Source organism: Limanda limanda, chromosome 16, assembly GCF_963576545.1.
Source record: "Limanda limanda chromosome 16, fLimLim1.1, whole genome shotgun sequence".
Taxonomy (NCBI): Eukaryota; Metazoa; Chordata; class Actinopteri; order Pleuronectiformes; family Pleuronectidae; genus Limanda; species Limanda limanda.
The window spans coordinates 20,712,248-20,739,255 of record NC_083651.1 but is presented as its reverse complement, the minus strand read 5'-3'; the positions used below and the strand labels follow the sequence as shown (position 1 = coordinate 20,739,255).

The window sequence follows — 27,008 nt, the reverse complement described above, 5'->3', positions numbered from 1 at the left end:
GATTATGGTAATATCAGGGTTGAGATAATGAGTCTGGATATGTACAGTAACAGAAAATATGACTCGTTCTCCCTCTCTTTTTGGATCAGTAAGAAAATGACATCCTCTTCCAGAAAAGAAAAGAGGCTGTGTCAAAGTCAGACCAACATATAAAAGTAAAAATTACTAACAGATCCCTCTGAATATTTCCAGATTTTTATATCAAAGCTATGACTGTAATTACATAGAGGACGAAACAAAACTGCCAAATAGCTCTGCTGAGGAGTTGAGCAGGAGTCGGAGGGAAAGAGAACGAGACGCTCTCACTGAATTGTGCGTTGAGATAAAGTGCTTTGTCTAGTTTGTTTGACTTGACAAGAATTTACTCTCACTCCCAAAGTAGGCCCAGCTCCCATCCTTTGTAATCAGCATCATATTGTTTGACTGTGTTTATGTCGGAGAGAAATCCAAAGAATAGCACACAAGTCTCAATTTGAACAAATCTTAATTTAAGACTGCTTTATATAAATGCAGAAGGCAATTTGTAAATTTAACCAGGGTGGCGGTCACCAATCTTGCCTGCCAAGGACGGTAAAATCTTTATGGATATGTTAAACGGCTACTGATGCAGGTAGGATTTCTCTCAGTGCTGCTGATGGTCAATGTTGAAATTAAGCACACATGACATATTTCATTGCGTGAGAATCAAAAAATGTTTGGCACACCGGAAAGGAAAACAGTATAATCACAAAACAACCTCAAGAAAACATGCATTTTTTTTCTCTCAGCCACATCAGGAATTTCCAAATCAAGGAGAAGGAGCTGACATCCTGTTGCTGTCAAGATAATACTTGATTCAGAACAAGCATCTGATCTGAAGCACACTCAGGATAAAACCCACCTCCTGGTAATCATTACATTTTCTCAACCATTAACTCAACATCAGAATTCCAGTTCAGCAACACACATCAAAAATAATGTTGAGATCAAGATCAGTGTTGTTGCTTATTCCTCATACACAGGATGACTCCTTTTCCTTCCTTTGATAGGCGCACATCGGGAAAAGCCTCTTCAGAAGAAACCGTGTATTAAATTATGTACTATATATTTATATATCTAATATTAAGAAAATCCATATGTCAACCACAATCTGTGAACTGTTAGGAGCGAGTGCATTTTCCTTCATGGTAATCTCCCCCTGACAGTCGTCTGGCTCGGATACACATCCACCACCGCTGATCACATCAAAGTCTCGGGACCTGTAATCCACATCAGATATTACCTGCACTGCAGATGCATGCACACGTCCACATGCAGCCGATCACTAACTCATTCCAACTGTCACAATAACGCATGGACGCTCAGAGTAACGTGTGACGTGGTTGAGCCGTAATCTCCATTTGCACACAAAGGGGACTTTAGGTAATTGACAATTTCCAGCCTCTTGCTTATCACCGGAGATCTCTGCAGACACTGAAACGTTAGGATTTGAAAGAAGCACTGATTGTCTTTAGGGAGGCGCGGTGATGCTGGTGATCAGCGGGGCAGACCGGAAAGTTTTCTACATTTTTGTGATCATTTGGAGGCGGTGCTGTGGAGAGGAGGGGAATGCATTAATGCAGTTTTAATTGCTGGAAATGAATTCTTGGGGAGCCGACGAACTTTATCCACTGTTAAGACAGCTGTTAAAAGGAACGCCTCGTGATAAATGCAGCAGGAAACACATCGCGGATGAAAGCATTTTTTCATTTTCTCTGACTTTAGTGTTCTCATTTTCCTGGCCTTATAGATTTTTTCCTGCCAAAATCTCCAGTCAACTCTAAACAACCTCTGTCACACCGCGAACAGTGAAGTCCCTCCTCTGAGATAATCATGATCATTATCTTCTAACAACTTATCTATTCATTTGCAGCCCGTGCGTCGCTCAATCTGTCTCGATGAGAGGAAATGTGCCTCGTTGACAAGATGGTTCGGAGATTATCACGACAGGGACCTGCCACGACTGTCTTTCTAATTAGGATTCTGTCGATGGCTGAGGGCGTCGATTTGTATTTTTTCGTCTGTTCTTCGCACAGTCAAAGACATTTCTTTTTTTCTTTTTCCTCCCTAGCCCCTTTAGTAACGGATGTATCCATAATCTGACATCAGGGACTGCAGTGATTTATAGTTGTACGGGGGGGGATGCATCTTGGACGGATTGCAGGAGGCATCTGCATCTGCAAACCATTTGCATCAGATGGAGACAAAGGGGAATCGTGTAGGGAGTAGGAAAAGTGATAAAGAGTTCCCGGGCAGCCATCGCTTCAGTGACCTTCAAATAATTAAGGAACGTTAACCGTCTTTGTCTATTATTAAGCTATTTCACATGAAAACAGTCTTCAATTGTATTACGTGTGTCGAAACCAACTGTGAATGAGATCCTGCACAATAGGATTATACACTGTAAGATGTTTTTCTTCTGCATACAAAAGCCTCAGGATAAAACTGAAGGTAGTATCTTTACGGTCATGCAGCTTCATGTGCAACACAATAAGGTTTTGTTATATAGGAATTACAAGGACAAACAATATGTGTCTACCAGAACAGAGTATAAAAAACATTTAAGAGCAGCTAAGCAACTCTTTAATGAGGTGATCAGACTGATTGACAGTAGCATGTTGTACGGGCTACTGAGAAAAGTCTTCCATCACCACATAAGAAGGTTTCTTTGGTCAGTATGGTGACTGAGACTAAGAAGATAACTCACACCACAGCTATATTAAAAGGTTAACACTTCTAAACTTAATTAGTCTATACGTTTATAGTTTATAATAAAATGTTGATATTTTATAACGTTAATTAAAAACCCAGCTATTTAGTATGGCTTTTGTGTAGTGGCTTATGTTTTTATGGCTTTATTATCTATATTAATGAATTTGATAAAGGTTATGTATCATATTTTATTTTGTTTAAGTAACATTGATTAATTCGGTATTCATCAGTCTAAATCTAAATGTTTTTTTACTCAAGTTCCTTTCCTTTTGTTAATCACCTGTAAACCACTTTGAAATGCTTCAGATAGGTTTGAAAGATGACATATCAATAAAGTTTCATCAACCGATAATCCCAATGCGATCACACAAAGGCTCATGCACGCTCATACTTACGGGTGCAGGCCATGGCGGGGGGATCGCCCTCCGCGCGGAAGTAGTTCTTCTCGCAGCCGCAGTGCAGCGCCCCCTCGTGGTGGGAGACGCTGTGCGGCGGACACTTGGAACACTCCATGTTCCCGAGCGTGGACTTGTAGAAGCCCGCCCTGCACACTGGAGACAAAGAGACACAGACGGAAACATGAGCATCGAGCTGAAGCAGCACATCGACAGTCACCTAATAGCTGCATCTCTCTTCACAGCACCGACAACGAGCGCGAGAAAGGGAAGAAATATGGGTGGTTTTCAATCACTCGCTCTCACACACATCCACACACAGAAACCGCAGGAAGAGGCCTGAGTGTAAATCTGCTGTCCGTGTAACAAGAATCCATCGACTGCCGGTAAAAAACAATAATTCTCTGGAATCTCTTTGTCTCTATTTCTCTCTCTCTCCATCCCTCAGAAGGCACAGCATGAATAATGCAAATTGTCCCCTCAGATAAAAGGGCTGTTCTCTTTAAATATCTGTGGTATTAAATCTGCACTCAGCAGCTCTTTTAACTCCTACTCACCACAAAACTGTTGCAATCTGTGCGAGCAGGGCGACACACCACCTATGTGTCGCACATCGCACAAGTGTGTTTGTGTGTCTCTGCGAGGGGGAAGATCAAGGAGCAGCAGGGGATGAGGAGAAAAATACTTTCTTCATGGTTTTCACTCCTGAATTAATTTCTCTTTCCATTTAGTTTCAACTGCTCTTTTTCGTCTGATGTATCACAGGTTCAATCCCTTCTCATCTAATCTACTCTGATAAACACTTAAACGCCTTTTTCTATTATCATAATGACATGACATGACGGCTCCCAAAAGTGAAGCCAAAGTGTCTCGCTTTCCCCCTAGTGGCCGGCTGCAGGCTAGGTCATAATCCCTGCTGCCTCCATATTGATTGATGGGACTTAAAAAGTCAAACTACATGTTTTAAATACTGGTGACATTTTAAGTAGTTCTTATTACACTGTTGTTTCCAGTAAGTTAGGTTTTAATTAGTTATTTGATGCTATCAAAACTGTGCAATGTCACAACTGACAGTTTAAACTGACTTGCAATTGGTGAAGCATGTATATCGATGGGAGCTGATCACTACTGCACTGACTTTTGCTCCAAAAGCACAAGATGGTGGCGTTTTCATATACGTTGGCTTCATTTCTGGATAATGGGACGAAGTAGCGATCTTTATATACAGTCTTCTTCCTTGGGTCATGTCCAACAGCTCAACGGATTTCAGAAGTCATTTCAGTAGTTTTTGCATAATCCAGATAATTATTAGGTGAGGTGGTAATAACAAAGATCCGAGGATTAAAGACAGTATTTTACAAGTGTGACAGAATGTCAGTATTCAGTCAATACGGCATTTCACTTCAAATCACATGCTTCCCTCTGACAAAAGCAGACTTCAGATGATTGACCATTTTATATAATTCAATATTTATTAGAACCTGGACAAAGGAATACAGGAATCTGAAGCTGTTGCACAAAACCCCTCTCTCTCTGTCTCTCTCTCTCTCTCTCTCTCTCTCTCTCTCTCTCTCTCTCTCTCTCTGTCTCTCTCTCTCTCTCTCTCTCTCTCTCTCTGTCTCTCTCTGTCTCTCTTTCTCTCTCATTCACACGGACACACGATTTAAAAAAGATGTCTTGCAGCTACGCGGCCGCCCAGCAGAATGTGTGGGCTCAGCAGAACGGCTCTGACAGATCCCAGTGGTGGGCAACACACTCCTGCACGAGCCAACACTGCCGATACCACTGCCCTATCCATCACTGACACTGGCACACCAAGGTCCCCACGCTGCACTAAATACTCCACTATAGCTCCTCCAGTCCGCATTGTGTACGTGAGCGTGCGTGTGAGAGTAATAGAATGTGAAGCAGGCTTTAAACAGCCCCTGTACGATCCCACTGATGGAACGACAACCACAACACTGTGCTGACACACACAGAACAGACCACCCTGATTGGAGGACACACCAGGAAATTAGAGGTGACAGCCAGCGCCCCCAGCCAATGGGGTGAAGGAGGCGGCGGAGATAACCGCTAGGTCAGCAGAACAGCATAGAACAGAAATGTGGATTAACAGAGGAACGTTTATGATATTGATCTCATGCCAGTGACTGAGTGGGTCTTTATCTGACCCCTCCATTCATATATAACTCTGACATAGAACAGTTCACCGCTATAACCCCAAACAAAGGTGCTGCCACTGTATGCATTGGCCGGTTGTTAGACCACTTGGCTCAGGTCCAACTGGATCTGTTTCCCTTTAGCTGCTGAGTTTGAGTGAACTCCAGGCTTCGCGCTCATTCAGGACTAGAAACTAATCAGTTACGGAGATATACACATATATTTGTTGCCAAGAATTTTCAATACCAAACGATAACATCGAGTTAAGTGTTTTATCTAAAAATGATAGTAAAGTGAATAATAAAGCGTGGACCTCCTGTATCAGCCTGAAGCACTCAGCTCTAAGCCCATTAGTTTCCTATTGAAGACAAACCGCAAATGGGTCACAAATAGCCTACGGTTGTATTTTCATTTTGAAAGAAAGCTAAATAATTTCCTTCAGAAGCTGAGCATTGCAGCTTTTAGCAAACGTTATTCACAGGAAGGGGAGGAAATAGAGAACGCATGACTATTAGACTACATTGCCCCCTTTCATTGTAATGAGGGGGACTTGTCATGCAACTGTAAAGCTAACTGATGTGTTCATAATGAGGAATGAGCTGAATAAGTGTTTGGTTCCCACATAGCAACATTCTTTTGGTCCAGATTTGGCCCAGATTGTCACACTGCCACACTATCATCCGGCTTACATACTGCCTGGAATGGTGGCACTCGGGAGTCTGCTACTGTTTGCCAGATTGGGGGCCACAAGTAAACCCCAATCTCAAAGGTGTCCCCGAATTTGTTTTATGCTTTAAGGGCGATATTCACCATATACCAGAAAGGGCACTAGGTTCACATCTAGATTACACTTTGCCTAGAGCACCACATGTTTGCCAAAAAAAAGGTCTACATTTGTTTTGGGGCATATTGGGGCCACATTAAGCAGTTTTACAACTGGCTCACATCCGTTTTAGTCAGTCCACAAGAAGGCCAGAAGTCATCACCTGAAGTGGCCCACATCCATTTGCTATCTGGGCTCCGTCAAAGATACTTAGTTAGTTGGATTAATTTGTTGTTATTAAGAAAAAAGAGAGAACCTCACCAGGGTTTTCCTTTAAGTAGGACTTTTTTGCACCTGCTGGACGAACTGAACATTTTATACACTTGGATGAATGATTCTCACAAGTCAACACTCCACAAACAGCCATATTTCTCCTTGAAAGTCAGAAGTACATGTACTTCTCAATGCATAACACAGCTGTGAAACTTATCAGGCTCAGGGTGGATCTCGTAAACATTCAATGTGAAAATTAATAACCAAAGCTGCACTTACGGCACGAGCTTTGCACATGACAAAGTGGTGATAAGTTGTATTTCCATGACCACAGCCTTTAAAAATATTTTTATAAGAGCTGGAAATGGATAATAAAGGTCCTATTTTTGCTTGTGTGTCTGCCAGAATAAAACTCAGCTCTGACAGAGACTGATGGCAAAATCTGATTTGGCTCGCAGGAGGTTAACTCCTCATCTAGAGCAGAACCGGGATGTGTAACACTGACATTCAGCTGCAGTGTGTGTGTGTGTGTGTGTGTGTGTGTGTGTGTGTGTGTGTGTGTGTGTGTGTGTGTGTGTGTCCTGCAGGAGAGGAAACACATCACCTCTTGAGATGACAGTGTATGTGTGATTAATTAAATGATGCGTGTGTATTCACAAGAGCATCACTGCCTTTGATAAATGCAGAGAAAATTTAAATATTTGCTGAAGAGAATAGAATGAAGGTTCTCCTGAGGGAAAAATCACTGTAACTAGTCCTTTGTGATCACCGCTTTATATATTATACCCATATTATATATTCATAGCATCAAATACGTAAGTAAAACCAAAACTTATGAAAGAAATAAACCCTTGAACATTCATGTGTGACAAGCTAAAGCTAAACTGACTATCTGTACTGGAGCCAGCCACCAGGGGGCAATCCCACATAAAACCCAACTACCAACTCTAGCCGGAGGGACCAGGTTCGGAAAAAAAGTCTCAAGTGATTTGGTTTGGGTCAGGTTCGGTCACGTTGGCCCGGCTGTCTACTGGATTATTTACGGTGTATTTGTCTGTAATGATGGAAAACATCAGGCTCGGGTTCAGATACAACAAAGAAGAATGCCTGTCGGGCTCGGTTAATTTTCTCTCTGGCTCGGTCAGTTTCGGACAGAAAATTGCCAACTTAGCCACACTCAAACACAAACATACATTCAAAACGTCCACAAACTCGAATTGTGATTATGGGATGATGGAACCATGCACAACAACACAATAACTCTAGTTTAATAATGAGTTATTATTCCATCAAACTGTATATTGGGAAAATCTTTTACTGTTTTTCAATTGCATGTGGTACATGACTGTTTTGGTCAAATCATGATCAAGAGATCACAGCGTTGGTAAATAATCCGCTCGCGTAATTATCTCCAGATGCATAAAAACCCCACCAGAAAATTAAGAAAATATCAATGTTACAAACTGTCACAAATCGAGGTCTGAACCAAACCCTAGAATTGAGAAATGGTTACACTTCTTTGTGTTGCACTGCACAACAAAATATAGCCACTCTCTACACAATGACGCCTGACACACGATATCTCCATTCACTTTTAAACAGCGCTACACAATTACAGAGACACACGTATATGCACACATGCAACTCCAGTCGCCACATGATATGTTGGTTGTAAAATAACTGGGGCTGCAATTTGCTCAATCGATAGTCTAGGTCATAGGAGACCCTCATCAATAATTAACATGACCGCTGGACAGTCCCGTGGTGGCAGGCAGCCTCTCTTTTCAGAATGTATATGTGGAAAAGCTGACCTGACCTGTGTGATATAAGATTTTGATATGCTTCTTCTGAATGGAACCCATTGACAAGGGTTGTTTAAATGGAGCCTAGAATGCTTTGGTAACAGTAAGACACAATGATTTAATTACTTTAAGTACATAACCATGCTCACAGTGTGTGGAAACCTTACTTTGAAGGAACCTTACACTCAAAAATCCATTACAAACTAAAATTCACTGAATCTCATCAGAAGCACAGATAAGCTTTTATTAGAATATACTATAATCATCAGAAAAGAAACGATTCAACTCAGCATCAACACGTCTCACACGACCATCATCCTCTTGACCCCTGACCTTACTCCTAACCTGCAAATTGATCTGTGTCACATTGTGGAAGTGGGAAAGTACCTCTGCCCTTGACCTCTTTCTGTGTGTGTCAGCCTAATTCAAGGCTCCTGTCTCCTGTCTTGTTCTCTCTCCATTACATAAACACACACAGACACACACACACACACAAACACACACACACACACACACACACACACACACACACACACACACACACACACACACACACACACACACACACACACACACACACACACACACACACACATGTTTTCAAGGTTCAGTCTTGTTACAAACAGAGCCGGATCAAAAGGACATAACAATTGATTTCCTGTTTCCATACCACCTCTGCCTCCCTTCTTTTGAAATCGGACAAGATTGCAATGACTTTCACTCCCTCTCTCCTCCCCCTCCGGCTCCGGCTCCGCCTCCCCCTCCATCCTGCCCTCCCTCCTCCACTCCTTTTCTGTGGCTTTTTCCCTTCCCTTTCTGTAGCGCGTCCTTCTTTTCCTTTAATTGGTATAGCGCTCTTTGAAATGGAAAAGTTATTTACTTTGACAGCTCAGGCATTTGGCTAGCGGTCTTATCCGGAGCCACTTGTAATGTTACTGGAAACATGGCAACAGTAAACATCTCGCCCCCTGCCATGAAATACGCCTGAGGCCAACCAGTAACCAGTTACTGAAATCTGAAAAAAGGTCAAAGTCTTTTACAGAACCATGCGACGGTTTGGTGGGAAATTTACACAGTCCAATAAAAATGTTTGTGTACAAATATATTGTGGGCACTTTGTTGACTAATGGTGAAATATTTAGGAATAAAAAGCATGTCTGCATTTCCAACATTGCTGTTACAATGAACATCAACAGTTCATGTGGTACATTTTTTATTTCAAATTAAAATGTAAAAATGTCCCATTTTTGGGATTTTTTGTAATCAGGGGCCATCAAGGGGGCCACAAGGGTTAACGGGCCAATTATATGTCGACCATCCATGTGAATTCACTCTGTAAGGTACACATTTAAATCAGTCCTTGTTTAGTTTTAGCTCTATGGCTTTGATTTAAACCCACACATTATTTAATATATTTTGAAAGTTGTTCTTTAACGACTTCTGAAAGGACATGGGCCCATCAGGTATCAGCAGGGCCCAGTGCCTCCCCTGGTCCTGCCTGTGGACCCGCCCCTGCAGCAGCTACAATACAGACCTAACGGTGTCTGCAATACCTTTCAACATCCTGCAAGAAATAACATCCACAATAACAAGCTCTTGAGTCCTGGAAAGAGCCATTGAGATAGTGAAGGCTTTAAATCATGACCGTATTACACACAGAGTGACACAGACATTCATTATGCAGAATTACAATCAATTTGTTGAAGCTAATACGTCTTAACCCGATAAAATGAACTCTTTTTTTTTTTTTTGGCAAAATGTAAATGCAAGCAATCATCAAAATTGATAGGCTGTGTCTTGGGGCAAATTGCTACGCATTCCATCTCTCTTATGTTCAATTATTCCGTCATTTGCCATGATAATCACATCGGGACCATATGGGAATTTATTCATGAGTCAGCAAACGATGTGCTTTTCTTTTCTCTTTCTGCCCGTCGGTCTGTACATCTGCGAGTCTCCTGAGCCTCTGGAGCCAGTATCCATCAACTGGGTGACACATTAACTGTCCAACCTGAACCTTTAGAAATAATCCAGCTCAGGCGAATCGGATGAGAGCTGCCAAAGCTAATCAGAACAAAACAAAGGGCTGTAACAGGCCCGCTGCTCCTCAGGTCGTAATTACTGATGAGTTTAAATTGTGGTTGTTTCAGTCGTGAGTTGGAACGGCACGAGTTGGAACAAGGGGCCAGGTGGGATACACCGGCTACTCAGCAGTATAATGCTTTCTTTGTTGATTTGTTGGAGATCAGTGTTCCTGTGTAGTTTCAACTCAACTCAAATGCATCACTTCTGGCTGCAACATGGTCGGATGCACTCCCTCTCCAGATCAAGGTTAAATGATAAAGGAGAAAAGGCTCCGATCTCAGCAGAATGATCGCAGTGTTTCACAGAATGAGCTCCTCACTGACACACGTGAAACTGGAATTTATATGTATTTACAAATCTATATAATGTCTTACCTTATTTCTCTCTTTTCTATGTGACATTACCGATCCTATGATAATCAAAGTTCAGTTTGAAGCTCCCTGTTTTATTTGGACTTTATCCGAGTTCAAATTTATCACGGAAATGAACCGATGAATAAACTTTGTGCGAGGAGAAATAACAGCTGTGCTCATTTAGCTTACACTGAGGAGCTCAGAATGGGCCACTAGATCAATTTCTGACCCCAGTGTTCAGTTTTATCTCCACCGTGACCTCATAAGCTGCATTTTCAGCAGCCATAGAAATGGAGCTCTCGGCTTCATAAGCTGAGCAATGGAGGGCCAGAGTGGATCCTGTGAGGCTAACTGCAGACTGACGGCCTGGAGAGACCCTGCTATTCAAGTCTGTTTATCTATATGCACTCAAAGAGACTCTTCTGCTGCCGAGATGCACTGTGTGTGTGTGTGTGTGTGTGTGTGTGTGTCTGTGTGTCTGTGTGTGTCTGTGTGTGTGAGGCCTGAATACTGATCATTAAACCGCATAACCACCAGCAGCTTCTGTCTATGTGAAAGAAAGTTGGCATGTGTGCACGCGCGTGTGTGTGTGTGTGTGCGTGCGTGTACAAATTGGCCCAGTAAAGCTTAATTAAGTGATTTGATCCAACACTGATTTGCATAATAAAGCAGCCTGATGAGCAGGATAAGAGGAGGATGAAAAGGAAGCTGAGGAAGATGAAGGGAGCTGAAGGAGGAGGATGAGGTCAAGTGAAAGAGAGGAGGAAGGACAGGGAGGTAGAGGAGGAGGAAGGGGAGGAAGGTGTACAATAATAGTAGTCTAAAACGGGTAGAAACACTCGTTCTTAAAAAAACAAACACTGTTTATGTGTTTGCTTCAAGTTATTTTTCCTAAAGCAACCTATTTGCTTCATGAACTGTGAAATGATAAAACTGATTTGCCTAAAATGGCGCTTTAGAATCCAACCACATTATGTCGAGTCAGATATAATGTTATGTCATCGAGCAGCAGAGCCGCAGTGTGCTGACTGCACCGAATCTCATGTTTACACTTGCAAATATCAGCCTTCATACACGGGTCTAACCTTGATGATTGAAACAACCGGAGACTTAATTTCCTCTACTTGTTTAATGCTGCTCTCTTTTACGATCAAAAAAGGCGTCCTAGGTTCAAGGGCAAATGATTACATGTCTATAGAATACATCAAATGTGTGCTGAGCTTCTGCAGTGTAGTACATGTAGCCAGATTGCGGGGAATGGGCATTATTAAATTCAATTTTTCAACATATACTTCTGCATATAAAGCATCTACCTTTTATGTGTGTCTCTAATGAAAATCTCAGATCTGTCCAGAAGGATTTGACTGATTTTTACAGGGTGAGGCTAAGGTGTCTATGGGAGAGGGATGGCAGTTACAATAGTACGTCTGCAAAGCTGCTGTAACGTGAAGGACAATAAACTGGGGCAAAACACAGGGCAAGTACCGTACGAGCCCCCCCACACACACACACGCAGAGGCATGGATCAACTCCCTGCTGAATCCATCAAGGATGCAATAACGTTTTCCTACGCCCTCCACACTCCAGAGATTAGCCAGGTCAGTAAGAAAATCCAGGACAAGCAGGGTGCATGCAGTCCTAAAACACGAGCGCGCACACACACACACACACACACACACACACACACACACACACACACACACACACACACACACACACAAACCCCTGTGAAAAATTCCAAGTTCATTTGTCCCAATTACGTATCTGTCCGAGTTTCCTATTGATCACTTTGTTACCCTAAACTGTGTGTGCGTGAGTGTATATCTGTGTGTGTGTGTGTGTGTGTGTGTGTGTGTGTGTGTGTGTGTGTGTGTGTGTGTGTGTGTGTGTGTGTGTGTTGTAAGGGGGCGAAAACAGAGAGAGAGACAGACAGAAAGAGAGATAACTAGGAATTGCAGTCAAAAGGATGAGAACATTTTAGTGTGTTGAGTTGTCTATTTCTCACACAATCTTTGTGTGTGTCTGTGACACACGCACGCACAGTCCTCTACATTCCCCCACAAACACACACGCGCACACACACCAACAATAAATCTATTTGCTTTGACCAGTCACACATAGTGCCGCTACCACTGTTTACATTTTCACAAACCCATCACGCAAGCATTTGTGTGTGTATCTGTGTGTATATGCAGGCATTGTGTTGTATTTGAAGATGACGCTGACCTCCTGATGCCCTCTCAGTTGCCCAAACACAGACAGACACACACACACACACACACAGATGCACATTCCCCGGTTGCGCTCCCAGGAAACATCCTAACCGTCTTCTAAACCAATTTGCTTCTCCTCCTCCTTTACAGAACTATTGTGCCGCACTGAGAACGACTGATAACCAGCCATGTACACTAAACACACAGTCACACAAAAACTGTCGTCATCTTGGTGATTTAGCCGTCCACGCCATTGTGCCACAATCCCCTGTGCGACAATAGTAGCCTGTGGCAACCGTGTTGACATGTTAGAGCCGATACGTGAAAAACAGGGATGTGGAACCCAAACAGATTCCATCTCTTTGACCGCATTGCAGCTGGCAAGTGGGGGATTTAGACAAGTGTTAAAAGGAAATTCACAACAACTGTCTATTACTCCGTTTTTCATTTTCAAGTTTCGTCACCTCATGTTTCTACAGAGAAAGATTGTGAGCTCTGTTTTGCTTGATTCTCTCCCAAAAACGAAACCTGGACATACATTTAATATGTCTTTAATCTATTAAATAAAGGTAGCAGATCTAGTCGTTTTATTTTTATGCCACGACATATTTATATTACAGACATTACCAGTGTTGTCAATAACGTCAGCAGATTGTTTTATAATATATGGATGGATGGATGGATGGGTGACAGAGGAGACAGTAAAACAGTATGAAAGCTCTAGATGGTTATTCCAATTCTATTAACATCTTTAAACATAATGTGTGTCTGTGTATGTGTGTGTGTGTGTGTGTGTGTGTGTGTGTGTGTGTGTGTGTGTGTGTGTGTGTGTGTGTGTGTGTGTGTGTGTGTGTGTGTTTGTGTGTTCCCAGTCCTTGTCCCTCTGCAGAGACAAGCAACACCAGAGCAGTTTTATTGACCAGTGCCAGACAGGACACACTCTCTACTTTAAGAGAAAATAGGTCATCTACAATGCTGCTGGACACACACACACACACACACACACACACACACACACACACACACACACGCACACACACACACACACGCACACACACACACACACACACACACTCCAATGACGGTGACCCATTTCAATGTCCTCAATCAGCAAGACTTAGACAAAGAAAATGATGTGAGGCACTTTTTAATCCCACTGATGCACACAAATGCAAACTACTGCACTTTCATTAACCTACAATATTACTGGTTAATACATTAGTGTTCGAACATAAGAAATTTACCATAAAACATTCCAGAATGGTACGATAGTCCCTAACTGGAAAACAATAGGTTCCATATGGTTGGAGCAGCTACCCCGGGCTGCTGAGGCCCGTGTAGAGATCTGTGGTGAAGCCCACCAGGGAAGAACACTTCCACTGCTGAAGCACCTGAGGACGTCTGAAGGACACACACATATGCATATGCTGACAGACACCTGCACACAGGCCTTAGAACGTAGCTGCTGCCATATGCTGAAGAGTCCCTCGGCTCCACTCACTTCAGACAACATGACACTCTGGCTTTCTTATTGCCAACAGGGTTAGTCCCACATGGATGTGCACAGCAGACTGTAAAATGGATGGAGGGGCGAATTTAATACTGAGAGAAAACAGGGACATTTGGTTTAAATTTATATCTAGAAAGAAAGATCCAGGATTTCTAGTCTTGATTTGGCTTCAGCATTAGTGGATTATTGCAATAATGTTCAGAAATTTAATTTATCCTTCATGTCTGTTATTTCCCATCAAAACATCCTATCTTTAATTGTCATAGTGAATACTGGGTGCAGTATAGTTGGTTTCATTCCTGTCAAAAATATAATCCATAAATTACATTATCCAATTTTGGTTTCCGCTGTATGAAGATAGGTTAAAACCTCTGAGGGTATATTTGCCATTTTCTTACATTAAAATAATTGTACATGATGCATGTGAGTTTGAGTTTCAATAGAAACAGAGCTGTTGACGGCAGTAATCACAAAGTTGAAGGTGCAATCACACAGGTCAATGAAAATAAAACTCGTTCTCCAGCTAAAGTTACAACGCACATCAAACTATCCATTTCCTCGACCGTGTCGCGCCACTCCGCGAAAACAGAAGACGTCACCTCACCTCATTAAATCCCAGCAACCCAAATATTTCACATGTATCTCATTACTTTTCACCTTGAAAGTCAACATCGCTCCATGAATCTCTGACAAAGACGGGAAGGTCACAATCTATTTGTTGAGGTCTGAGAATTCCTCTGTGCCGTCGAAGCCCGAGGTGGTTAATAGGATCCCCCCCCCCGTACGCCACGGAGGATAAAATGGAGGGGCAATTTGATCAAGGTTTCGTATATAACAAATAATAATCACATTCACGGCTCCATGCCGACGCTGCAGCCCCTTCCATTTGCAGCGTTGTGCATTCAAATGATCCCCATCTCATTTGATGCTTGCTTACGTTCCCAAGTGACGTTCTTAACTTCTCCTTCCGTTGTTACTTCCTTTGTGACGGCAAGTAAACAAAATAGCACAACAAAATAAATAAATCCGAAGTGGACGCTCCATCAGAAGACATCCCTTGGCCTGAATAATCGTTTTTATCCAAAATTAAATCAAAATTTTGTGAATAATAAACTGTGGTATTTGAGACAATATATAATTGTGATGGAAAGACATATCTACTGGATGGAAGTGAAAGAAGTATGTGTCCACAGAAGAGACGTTATTTGGCTGCATATTTGAACTAAAGTCCACCTCTGCTCTGTCCACACATGGAAGAAATATTAGTTCCCTGCCTTTGGAAGTCCTCCAACCTGAACGACCGCATAAGACTTTTGTCCCTGACCCATAGGAGCACCTGAAATAGCACGCCACCACAGCATGGGGTCCCAGGCAAGTATTGTCATGGTTCCAATAGTTAACACACAGGAGTGTGTACGGGTGCCTACACACCTGACATGTCCTTCACAGTATGTTGTTATCTCTTGCCCAAAGTTCTGGGCTTCATGTGAGGCTGATTGTTTCGTTATTGGCGTATAATATCAGTTCTTCTCTTGCTGGTTGGATCTAAATATCATCAGATTGCACTATTACGGTTGGTTTCCTCCTGTCGACTCAATGCATGCTGGGATAGTGTCCAAGATTCCTGAAAGATTTCCTTTCTGCATGAGAAATTATTCGCAATTAGTGTAATGCTAAACTACTGTGTGTGAGTGTGAGGGTGTGTGCGTGTGTGTGTGTCCATCATGTGCATGCATCTGTGTGCTCCCATGCAAATCAGTGTGTGCGCGTGTGTGTGTGCAGCAGGATTCCTAGGGCAGGTGTCTTAGCAGTGGTTGGAGCAGAGCAACACTAAATCACTCCTCAACTGACACACCTCACCATGGGGTGTCCCGCCATGTGTTACTGCTGAGCCACAGAAAGAGAGGGAGCAAGAGCAACCCGGGGTGAGCGGTTACTGGGTCAGAGAGAGAGGGAGAGACAGAGGGAGAGAGAGAGTGTGTGTGAGAGATAGAGAGAGTGAGAGAGTATGTGTGTGTGCCAGAGTGAAAGAGAGCAACATAGAGAGAGAGGGAGAGAGATAAACCTCTCAATAAAGCAGCATCATGTGATTGAGCTTCTATGCGATAGAGAGAGAGCGAGAGAGAGAGAGAGAGAGAGAGAGAGAGAGAGAGAGAGAGAGAGAGAGAGAGAGAGAGAGAGAGAGAGAGACAATACACGTGTACATGCTGTGCCCGTGTGTGTGTGTGTGTGTGTGTGTGTGTGTGTGTGTGTGTGTGTGTGTGTGTGTGTGTGTGTGTGTGTGTGTGTGACAGACCAGCGCAGGTGAACTACAGACAGGGCTAGACATTCTGGCACGATCCAAGTACACATCAAGACTCTCGTCTTACCCCCCCCCCCCCAACTCTCCTCTGGCTCCTCTGTTCCCTGCTCATCCTCAGCTGCCGCAGTGTATGTCATACACACACACACAGACACACACACACTAGGGGTCAAACAACTATTTATGCAAATTGTTAATTAGCATCAATCATTTCCCCTCACATGGAAACGTTTTTTATATTTAAGAGGTCACTTATTACAGGCATGTGTCCATATTAAATGTGTGTTGTTCACGCACACCGTGTCGCCTACAGATAGGACACAGTGTCACGCTGAGTGGGTAAACAACACGACGCGTGCCGTGTGCATACTGTGTTTGTGTGCGTGTGGAGGGACGAGTCATCACGGATGACCCCCCCCAGCATCAATAATATTCACATGGGTCCATTCAAGCCAAAACCTACTGTACTAATCTTAGAACACACACACATTAAAACCGCCCATGCTGAGGATATCCATTAGTGCTCCGTGAAACAACAAGGGACCAATTTAGAATAAGAGAAATGACTACAGCACGGAATGTGAAATATACGTCCTCTGTTTATGATGAAAGACACTCTGAAGAAGCTCGTATAGAGAAGAATGCTGCAGTGTAAATGTCTCTGTGGTATAAGTGGAACAATTAGCAGCATTCAAGCCCCATAGGAGGCGTGAAGGAAGTCAGCATTGTAGTGGCACAGATACGTGTTGAAACCATCATTCAAGTGATATTACTGTACAGGAGAAGAAGGGTGAGGATAAAAATGTGTAAAATAAAAGTACTACCTCAGACCATAATACAAACAAGATGCAAAGAGATAAAATGAAATAGATTTCCTTGGTTTTAAAATCAGTGTTACCTACAGATCCTTACAAAATACCACAAATGTAACAATCCCATCGCTTTAATCTGATGCCTGTGCTGAGGATTCATGACTTTCTAAACTCTCAGTTCTTTGAGCAGGTATTTTATGGTGGTGGTGGTGGTGGTGGGGGGGGGGTTGTGACACTTGTGAAAAGTGCAGGATCAGCACAAGTGTATTTCCAGCGTGGCACCCTGCAAGGCTACCATTATAGTGGGAGTCAGTGGAGCCCAGGCTCATCGCAGTGGGGAACACAATAAAATAAAAAAATAAAAAGCAGATTCCAGTCATATTCTTACCCTGAAGGAATTCTTAGGCTCAAATGTTCTGTGCAGATTCTCTCTGCTCTGTCTTGCTCTCTCGCTCACACACACAAACTTTGCCCGAACTGCTATTGTCAAGTACCTCACAAATTGCCTTGTCTATTCTTATCATTCATGCTTCTTGTAAAGCAGTGTGTGTGTGTCTGTTTCTGTGTGTGTATCCCATCAGAATTCCTCTCACTGATGGAGTTATCTTTTCGACGACTGAGGCAGCACAAAAAACATGTTAACAAAAACTAATACTCAGCTTTAGGCGGCTGCTTCGTCCACTCAACAGAGGGTTGGTGGTTCAATTCCCATCTAAGGGGACATTGGGCAAGATACTGAAAACCCACATTACCCATGACGGCTGGCATGCATACGCGGCTTATGAATGAATGCAGTGTATTTACCAGAGCTGTGAGCTATATGTCTCTCAACAATACTACACACAAGCACAATAGAAGTATTTTCACTGAAATCAGATCGAGACCAGTGTGTGTGTGTGTGTGTGTGTGTGTGTGTGTGTGTGTGTGTGTGTGTGTGTGTGTGTGTGTCTTCCCCATCCTCCTCCTGGACCGCAGCTTGTGAAAGTGAACTCAACACTCTGTTAAAACCTGCAGTGAAAACCCTGCCTCACCCCATTTTAAACAACCCGAGAGTTATAGTGTCCCATTAAGAATCTAAATGCTGTTTCACAAGTTTTACTCGCCCTGAGAAAAAAACACATTCGGTGGAAATACTAGATTTCTATGTTAAATTTGAATTCAACAAAAACAATATCAAGGGTCACAAGAAATATCAAATATTCTGGTTTGGTCAAACTCTTCTTTTCCCACAGTCAACCGATTGATGAAAGACTCACTGTGTGACTCCTCACACAGGACACCAGCTAAACCAATTCATTTACTCCCGCTTAACAAAACTCCATTGTTTTTCGTTGCTTTACGTTATTGTGGCTTAATGTTATGAGGAATGGCGAGAGGAAGAAAGACTCTCACTGCCGCCATTCATCAGAGCAGAGCGTGGACATTCATCATAGGGCCACTAAAGAATCCAGTAAAGAATGGGCTGCCACGGCCCACTTAAGCTTAGACCACGGTTTTAAGGCTTTTTTGTATTATTCCAGTATTAAGCAGCGTTATTAAGGAGCCTGAGTATGTTGTTTCTTTCTATTTGAGAAATTATTTGCAATTAGGGTAATGGAGAATATTTGGAAACTACACAAAGCTGGCTGGACAGTCTTTCTCTCCCTCACACACACACACACACACACCGACACACATAGACTGGCGTGGCCCCTTAATACTGGGGCCAGTGACAGGCTGAAAGGCGAGAGTGATGGATGGGCAGGGCCTAATCACCTTTAATCAGCTCCGTCCTTGAATAATGATGAACACCCCTTCTTTTTTTTCGACACACGAAATGCAGACGAGAGGGAGAAGCTCTGAGAAAAGATGTCCATCACAAAGTCTTTGTTGAATTCATAAGTCGTGGCAGATGCCGTCCCTCCTCCTCTGCCCTCGCTCTCTATACGTCCCACTTCGCCAATGCAGCAGAATTCCTTTCTTTCTTCCGCTGTGTATTTTTTTCCCACCCGCTCGGCTCACACATCATAATCTGTGTGTGCTTACCAACAAAAGTAAAGTGACAGTGGCAGTGTCCCAATTTAGCTGTGCAAACTCTAGGATGGGGTGTTGCTTTGTTATGTGACTGCCACTTTATTACAGGAATTCCACGAAAATACGCGCGGCAGCTCCCGGTGCCAAGGCGCTGTCAGTGCTAAAATAGTCGGAGCGAAAAAGCATGCTGCTAGTCATAAGCATAGTTCCTGTCAAATATATGCAATTTGAACATCTCAGTTCAGATACAGTACATCTGTTCGACACCACCAGGTTGTAGGGTGCGTTTTTCATCTTTAGGATTTAAAATAAAGCACGAAATGGACCCAAGAACCCGTAAGAAGCCTGGTTTTGATCAGACAAACCTGTAGGTCGTCTTTAAACAGCATTTTTATCATTTTTTACCATCGTCTCCATATAACCTGAGAGCAGCGTACGCCCCAGTGGTGGCCTCATCCTCCTGACCCCTCCCTCCCTGCAGTCAACCACCCTGGGCTTGGCGTGGCTGACAGGCAGCTGAGGGGCAGTACTGTCAGGGAGGCCAAAGGCTGAAGCGTGGGGGGCCTGGCAGCGCGGCTGAGCCCCAGGACAATGCCATTACAGTGGGGATAAGGACTGCATGAATGACCTGAGGAAATCATGGGGCCGGCAGGAATGTTCTCCCGCTGGGCGCACACATGGTATTTCGCTCTGCGGCAGGGTGATCACCCCCACTCTCACCAACAACAGCCACCCAGAACAGTCCATCATTAAAAAGAAACCTGCTCAAGGATTCTCATCGCATCAGGACATAGGATGACTGCATGTGACTAACATATGAATGCTGGACTTGATCTTTCCTGATTCGTGTTGGCGTTCATCGAGCATGAATCTAGCTCCACGAAAATGACAGATTAATTGCAACAGATGATGCATAAACACAAACAAAAAAAGCCAACTACTGTATCTCATATTGTATAACTCCACTTCCCATACAGACTGACCAGCCGGGCCTTTCATTGGACAGCGTGTGTGTATGCGTGGCCTCCCATTGAAGGGGACCCTGAGCTCCATGCAACCTCATGCGGCCCCATGATTTAAGCCTCAAAGGCTGTTACAAGCCCATATAGACTGGCCTATAGTGTGTGTTACATACTCTTCATTGACAGCGGCCATAGGTTGCTATAGTTCACCGGCTGACAATAGTCTTGAGGGTCAAAAAACCCTTGAACCTCAACTGTTTGGAAGCAGGAAGGATAATCCAACAGGCAACAGGTCAAGGACACCAATACCTGAATGGTCACGCACAGCAGCCATATGACCTTGCTACTATAGTTTATTGAATGAAGCAACATGACAATGAAACCCCCATTAAAAACTGAGATATTAGTAGAATTAAGTATTTCTTAAATCCTTGAGAGCTGGACTCTAAAAGCCACAGTCCCAGATGATGCTTGGCAAAAGACTTGTCATGTAACTATCAACAGGTATAGTCTCAGGTTATAAAAAACACAAAAGTGACAAATCGATCATTAAATTAATCCAAAACTCCATTAGTGTTCCACCAAACTTGATGCTTCTGGTCATTTCTGTGTGTTAGATGACACATTTCCAGGTTTGCATACAGACTTTTAAAGTACAAGGTGGTTGTGCAGATTCCACTTTGAGTCCCTATATCCTCCTGTTTCTACACCATCCATCCATTATCTTTACCGCTGACACTTTTAAAGGTGGCGCAGGAAGGTGATCCCAGCTGACATTGGACGAGAGGTGGGGAACACCCTGGAATGGTCACCAGCGAATCACAGGGTCCAACACATAGAGTCAAACATCCACTCATAGCTACGGTCAATTTAGAGTCTCCAATTAACTTGACCTCAATCGCATTGTCTTTGAACTGAGAAAGCCGGAGTACCAGGAGAGAACCCAAGCAAACTCCAAACAGAGTCCAAAGTGGGATCCTTCTTGCTAACCGCTGTCCCACTGTGCCGCCTATTTCTATACCAGTACATTCGAATTTCAAATTACTGCAATTTATATGTGTATACCATTTCCATTTGGTCTTTCCGACAGTGCAGTATGTATAGATACTTGGTTTTCACTTATGTTCTACAATATCAAACAGACGAGCTCTAATATGTCAACAAATAACATACTTCATTTATGAAAACATTGTCCAATGTTAACCAGATGTTAAGAATCTAGTGCAATTAACTGAAAGTGATGTGGTGTGCTGCGTCTAACTCAACAGGCATCCTCATCTTTTTTTCCCATGCACTGAGAAGATGAGGCCGGTCGTGCCAGTAAAACCCTTCTTCTCTTCCCTTATTGTTTTTACAGGCCCATAAATAGTCCAGGCTAAATTAATGAGGCCACAGAGACGGTGATGAAGGAGTGAGGGGGGATCGAGGAATGGAAAGATGAAGGGAGTGATAGATGGCATCATTATAACGCAGCACATCTCACTTAACAGAACTGTTGGCTTTGGATGTTGCGTGTTTTAGCATGCGCCAATTCCACGCTCGCTCTCCTTGAATGTACAAACACACAAAGACACATGTACACACACAACCGAAGTGGGGAGGCCAACAAAGCACTTTGAAGCCGCACACCCGCACGTGCACATGCTTTCGATAGATATGCATGAACATGTACGGAGACATATGATCCAAATTTTATATAAACACAGAGTCACGCACACAAACGCGCACAGAAGCTAACACTTAAGTGGCTGATAAACAAAAGCACACACAAAAAAAAACATATTCAAGCACATTTCGCTTCCACACACACACACACACACGCACACACACACACACACACAGACCATCATAATAATTAGCTCAACTGCAGCTATGAGAAATTAAGATAGAGCCTATTCTTTCCTCACCTGGGGACAATTTACTGGGTATCTCAGTTAAGCCGAGCACACTGGTAATTAACACGGAGTCGCACTCAGTTAGCTGGCTGAAAGCACACAACTCTGCATCGCTGCATTATTTCAAGTGAGAAGACAGAGCCCATTTTCCAACAAGCCAGAATTAGGCATTCTTCACCGTGGCATCTCCACACCAGGAGGAGAACTTAAAATTCATATGGAGTGAAAGACTTATTACTGTAAAACTAGAACACACTTCAAGAGGGCTACGCTGAGCCGCTCGTCAGCCCCCCCTCGGACCCAGACACTTAACTTCTGTTGGTTGCTTAACTAATACAAACTGACTACTTTGTGCTTCCAAAACCTAACTCCCTAAGATTTGGAATCAAGTCACTCATTTTGGTGGTTGAATAATAATAATATATAGAGATTTTCTGATACACTTCTTCCCTTGAAGATACTGACTCCAATACCTGGAATGTATTTATCAATCCAATACCAGTGCATTTAGAAAAATTGCAACTTATACAATGTTTTTTTGCAGCTACAGTATCTCCTGCTAACCTGATATCTGTGTTGTATGACGTGGCTCAGGTTTAACTCTATCAAAAAAATGCATGCAGAGAATGAAAGCCATACTGTAGAGTTACTTTACTAGTTCGACAATCATAACTGAGGAACAACACAAATAAATAAATCTGGGAATACAAAAGTAATATACCTTTATCTGTATCTTTCTGCTTTAAAACGGTAGGCTATGATTCTGGTATCTGTATTGGAACATCTCTGCGATATAGTTATGGCGTTGCTCTATATAGAGTAGTAGTAGATAGAGATCTTTCAATATATTAGAACTGAAGGACACAAATATCTTCAAAATGAGTATATCACAAAATGCAAAGAGAAAATAATTAACACACACTGATGCAGAGATATGGTGTTTGATTGATTATTAAAAGGTGTGTGTCCACTTGTAGTCATTGTAATTAACACCTTATTTTAATCTCAAAGCAAAGTGGTGCAATTCTCTCTCTCTCTCTCTGACATGTCCTGTCTTTAAACCCTTTCATCTCTGCACATGTGTCTTGGGTGCGTTTGTGTCACTCAGCACGACATTAGCATGGTTGAGTGCACGCAGATGGCAGTTACCTTTCAGGAGCCATTTACTTGTAAATCAATGGATTAATTGGCTAAAGCTCATTAGAGTGGTATCTCATCAATACCACACACCTCTACTCCCCGCTGGCACAGAGCTGTCTTCCCCCAACACGCCAGAGTGAGTGGTGTTAATGAAGCCTCTTGATCAGGAAACATGCGATCCACCAATTACTCAATTTATGTAATTTCATCATATAGAGATTGGTCATTTTATGTAATAACCAATTACAAAGGTTCTTTCATTCATTTAAAATGCTTCATTATTTTTTCAATTGTCTTAATGTATTTTGCACAACCACACGGGACAATAGACTGTATATAAAGATGGACAACATCTCTCCACTTCCTCCTACATTCGGAAATAAAGTCAAATATCACTGAAAAGTTTTTCTGACTTCACTTTTGGGGACCTGTTATGTCATCCCTTTTCATATCCAGTCTATGCAACAGACGAAAGCCTAATTTGTGCTGAATACTGATGATGAATTATTAATTATTTATAGTGGAATTGACCAAACTTGCAGGTTTGGTGTTAAGGTCAGAGGACACGAAAAAACTAAATGAATCTGCTCAAACTGTTACACTGCAATCAAATAAATCAAAATAAAAACCATATCATATCATGAATACAAAATATCAATATCAGAAGTAGAGGTCAAAAACTGATATTCAGGTTTCAGTGAAAGGTCAGAATAAGCCCTCACACATCTAGATATATGCGGTTTGCATCAACAGCAATACAAAGTCGGCCGGTGCAGAGAGGCATTATGCAGGAGTCGGTGTGGAGGTCTTGCATTAATCAGTTCGATTTCTCTAACATTCCTGGAGGCATTGCACTTTGGCATCGCCTCCAGGTGCTGGAATTGAACATTTAATCGCAAAAGACTAGCGGAGCGGAAGAAATGGAAAAATTGGTCGGTTGTATCACAAGCGTGGGCCGTGCTACCTTCACCTTGACAAATGCTTGGTGCCATCCATTTGAACAGGGAAAGATGAAGGGAAATGAATCAGAGGAGGTGGGAACCCGTGGATGATGAGTACAATAATCTTGTTGGACACTGCTGTCTGACATTTTTCTCTGCTCATCTTCATACTGCTTGGAGAGCCCCATGAATATTTGTATGTGTGTGTGTGTGTGTGTGTGTGTGTGTGTGTGTGGTTTTTGGGGGGATGCATGTGAGTGTGTAATTTGTAAGAAAGGTCAGTGCTCATCTCTGCAATATCCCACAACCTTTAAAGGTTGGATCCTTTGTCCTGGTATAAGTGACACTTAATTCCAGAGGAGACCCTCAGACAGAGACAGACAGAAGCTCCTATGATGGCAGCATTACACATTTCAGCACAACTTGTTGACACACATTGGTTGTTAAAGTCAGCGCTACGGGACTCGGCTGTGCAGCTTATCTAACGTCCTCCCCTGAGTTTGTCTTAACTTCATCCACTGTAAGTCACTAATAACAGGAGCCACAATCCCAGTTTAACACTTCACATCAGTCTCCAATCTTGATTAGAAAATCAAAAGGCAATGCATTTAAAATACTTGAATGATACATTGATAGGAACTATTCACAATCATTAAAAGTACATGTTTATATGCCAACTTTTCTAAATGTTCTGAATCCTTTAGGGCTCTGTTGTATCTTTTGTAAGTGCATAGTCTTAATCCCATGGTGTCAGTGCGTTTTGAGTCTCCAAATCTACTAACAGTTTAACAAGCACTAAGTACTTTAATTAATCATATCTGTGTTGTGGGTGTATAATGTGCAGTAAACAAGTCAGAGTGTCATCTCCCATTCCCTTTTTAAAACCATGTTGCGCTCACACCTTGGCTGATTGCTGTTCTAACATCAGATTTGCCCGGTAGTGGTAATGTGACTATCTCGATATTGTACACTTAAAATAACAATGAGGTAATGTGAATGACCACACCTCATTTTAACACCAACACACCCGTGGGGCCTCAGATATGCGAAAGTGTATTTGCTTCTTAAACAACGTTGGCACTTCACTGAGAAATGACAACTGCACTGCTGCTTTGTTCCAGGACTAAGACGGGCCCGTCAGTTATAATCATCTAGACGTGATTGATTGGTTCCTTTTAGTTGCAGAAACTCTGGCTGAGCAAAACCAATGATTTAATGGAGGTAGATTGACGGTGACAATTATCGTGAAAGTTTTTAAGCAACACAATCAACTTCACACCTAAAGCCAGGGAAGTCAAAGCCAGTTTATTAAATATTAACTTCTTTCATCTAGATTGCCTGACACGGTCGATGGAAAACATAAAGTCAAACACAAAGATGAGAAGGAACACTCGCACACACACAAACGCACACAAACGCACACACACAGCTGCAGGCCTTTAAAGTTGTCCCGTGTGCTTTAGCGTTGCAGCCTCCATGCTTGGTTGCTCTGGGCATGCTCTGTTGTGTTTGGCATTCAGCGTGCAGGGACAGCTAAAGGCCTGAGCACTGAGGCCTGACCGCCTTTAATCAGCACACCCAAACTGACACACACTCATATGCATACGCAACGTTAGAGCGTGTCTCAACCCCCTCCTCCTTCGCAGACTCACACATTCCCACACATACACACCGCAGAGGGCACGTCATTCCATCTGACACCGTTTCTTAGTCAGCCGCCATTGCTGATGGTAAGACGCCATCACTCTTCCTGCTTCCTGGGCGTGGGCAGGGATGGATAGAGTGAGCAATAAACAAGACCGTTTCCTTTATCTCTATCGAATTTGGATGTGGTGGGAGTCGGGGACGCCTGGAGACTGGGTCTATTGATCATGTTGAAAGAGACAGAACTGTCTGTAACATCCGTGACTCTTTAACAGCTGAGAAATCACTTGACCTCCGTTACTGTATTTCCTGTGCATTCACTCAAGAATGAACTCCACTTAAACTCCATTGTTACTTTCTATTCGCGGTTGAAGAGTGTAGAGTTCTGCAGCATTCGTGGAAGATGCACATTCTTTGTTGCCATCTGCCCTGGAGACCCGAGCATTCTGTTCCGCCAGCAGATGAGACGTCTTTACCACTTCTGATACATCCTCAAATGCTTCTTCTCAGTAAAAAAACAAAAAGAATGAGGCAAGCATCCATTAACAAAAAAGCTTTTTCCAGATGTTTCTCTCCGGAGCATCATTTTTCCAGGCTCCATGCTCAAGCGTATGCTGGTAGCTGAGGTCATGTTTTAAGGTCACAACAAAAATTGACCTGTAACGCAAAGAACTCTCGTTTTTACCACGGTTTTCCCAATATAGCTGCATCAATTTAAACCAACAACACGTTGGAGCAAATGTCAAACTCACCTAAACCCCCCCTATAGTAAGTGCTACTCCAGAGTGGAGCAGTTTCTTTTCTTCAGTTTTGAAGTTGAAGATCTTTGTGACATCTTTTAACGGAGCACGGTGCAAGAGAAGGGCACAGGGCTGCTGTGTGACTCTCACCCAAAACAAAAACCATTTAAAGTCAGCACTACACTCTCACTGTTTAAAGGCCGAATAGTGCCCTTTACTGTCAGAAGGCATTGCACAGGATACCTGGGTAAGCTCGGTCATGGTGTGCATTAAAT

The 27,008-nt window shown here is 42.8% G+C and overlaps 1 protein-coding gene across 3 annotated transcripts in view; it reads right to left on the bottom strand.

The window, feature by feature from the left end:
* The window catches only part of epha3 (eph receptor A3), a 97,755-nt gene that overhangs the window by 40,886 nt on the left and 29,861 nt on the right, over window positions 1-27,008 (bottom strand). For all 3 annotated transcript variants that reach the window (XM_061088217.1, XM_061088214.1, XM_061088216.1), the window contains one exon: window positions 3,126-3,281. In XM_061088217.1, coding sequence (XP_060944200.1) covers window positions 3,126-3,281 — 156 coding nt within the window. The remainder of the gene's footprint in view (window positions 1-3,125; window positions 3,282-27,008) is intronic.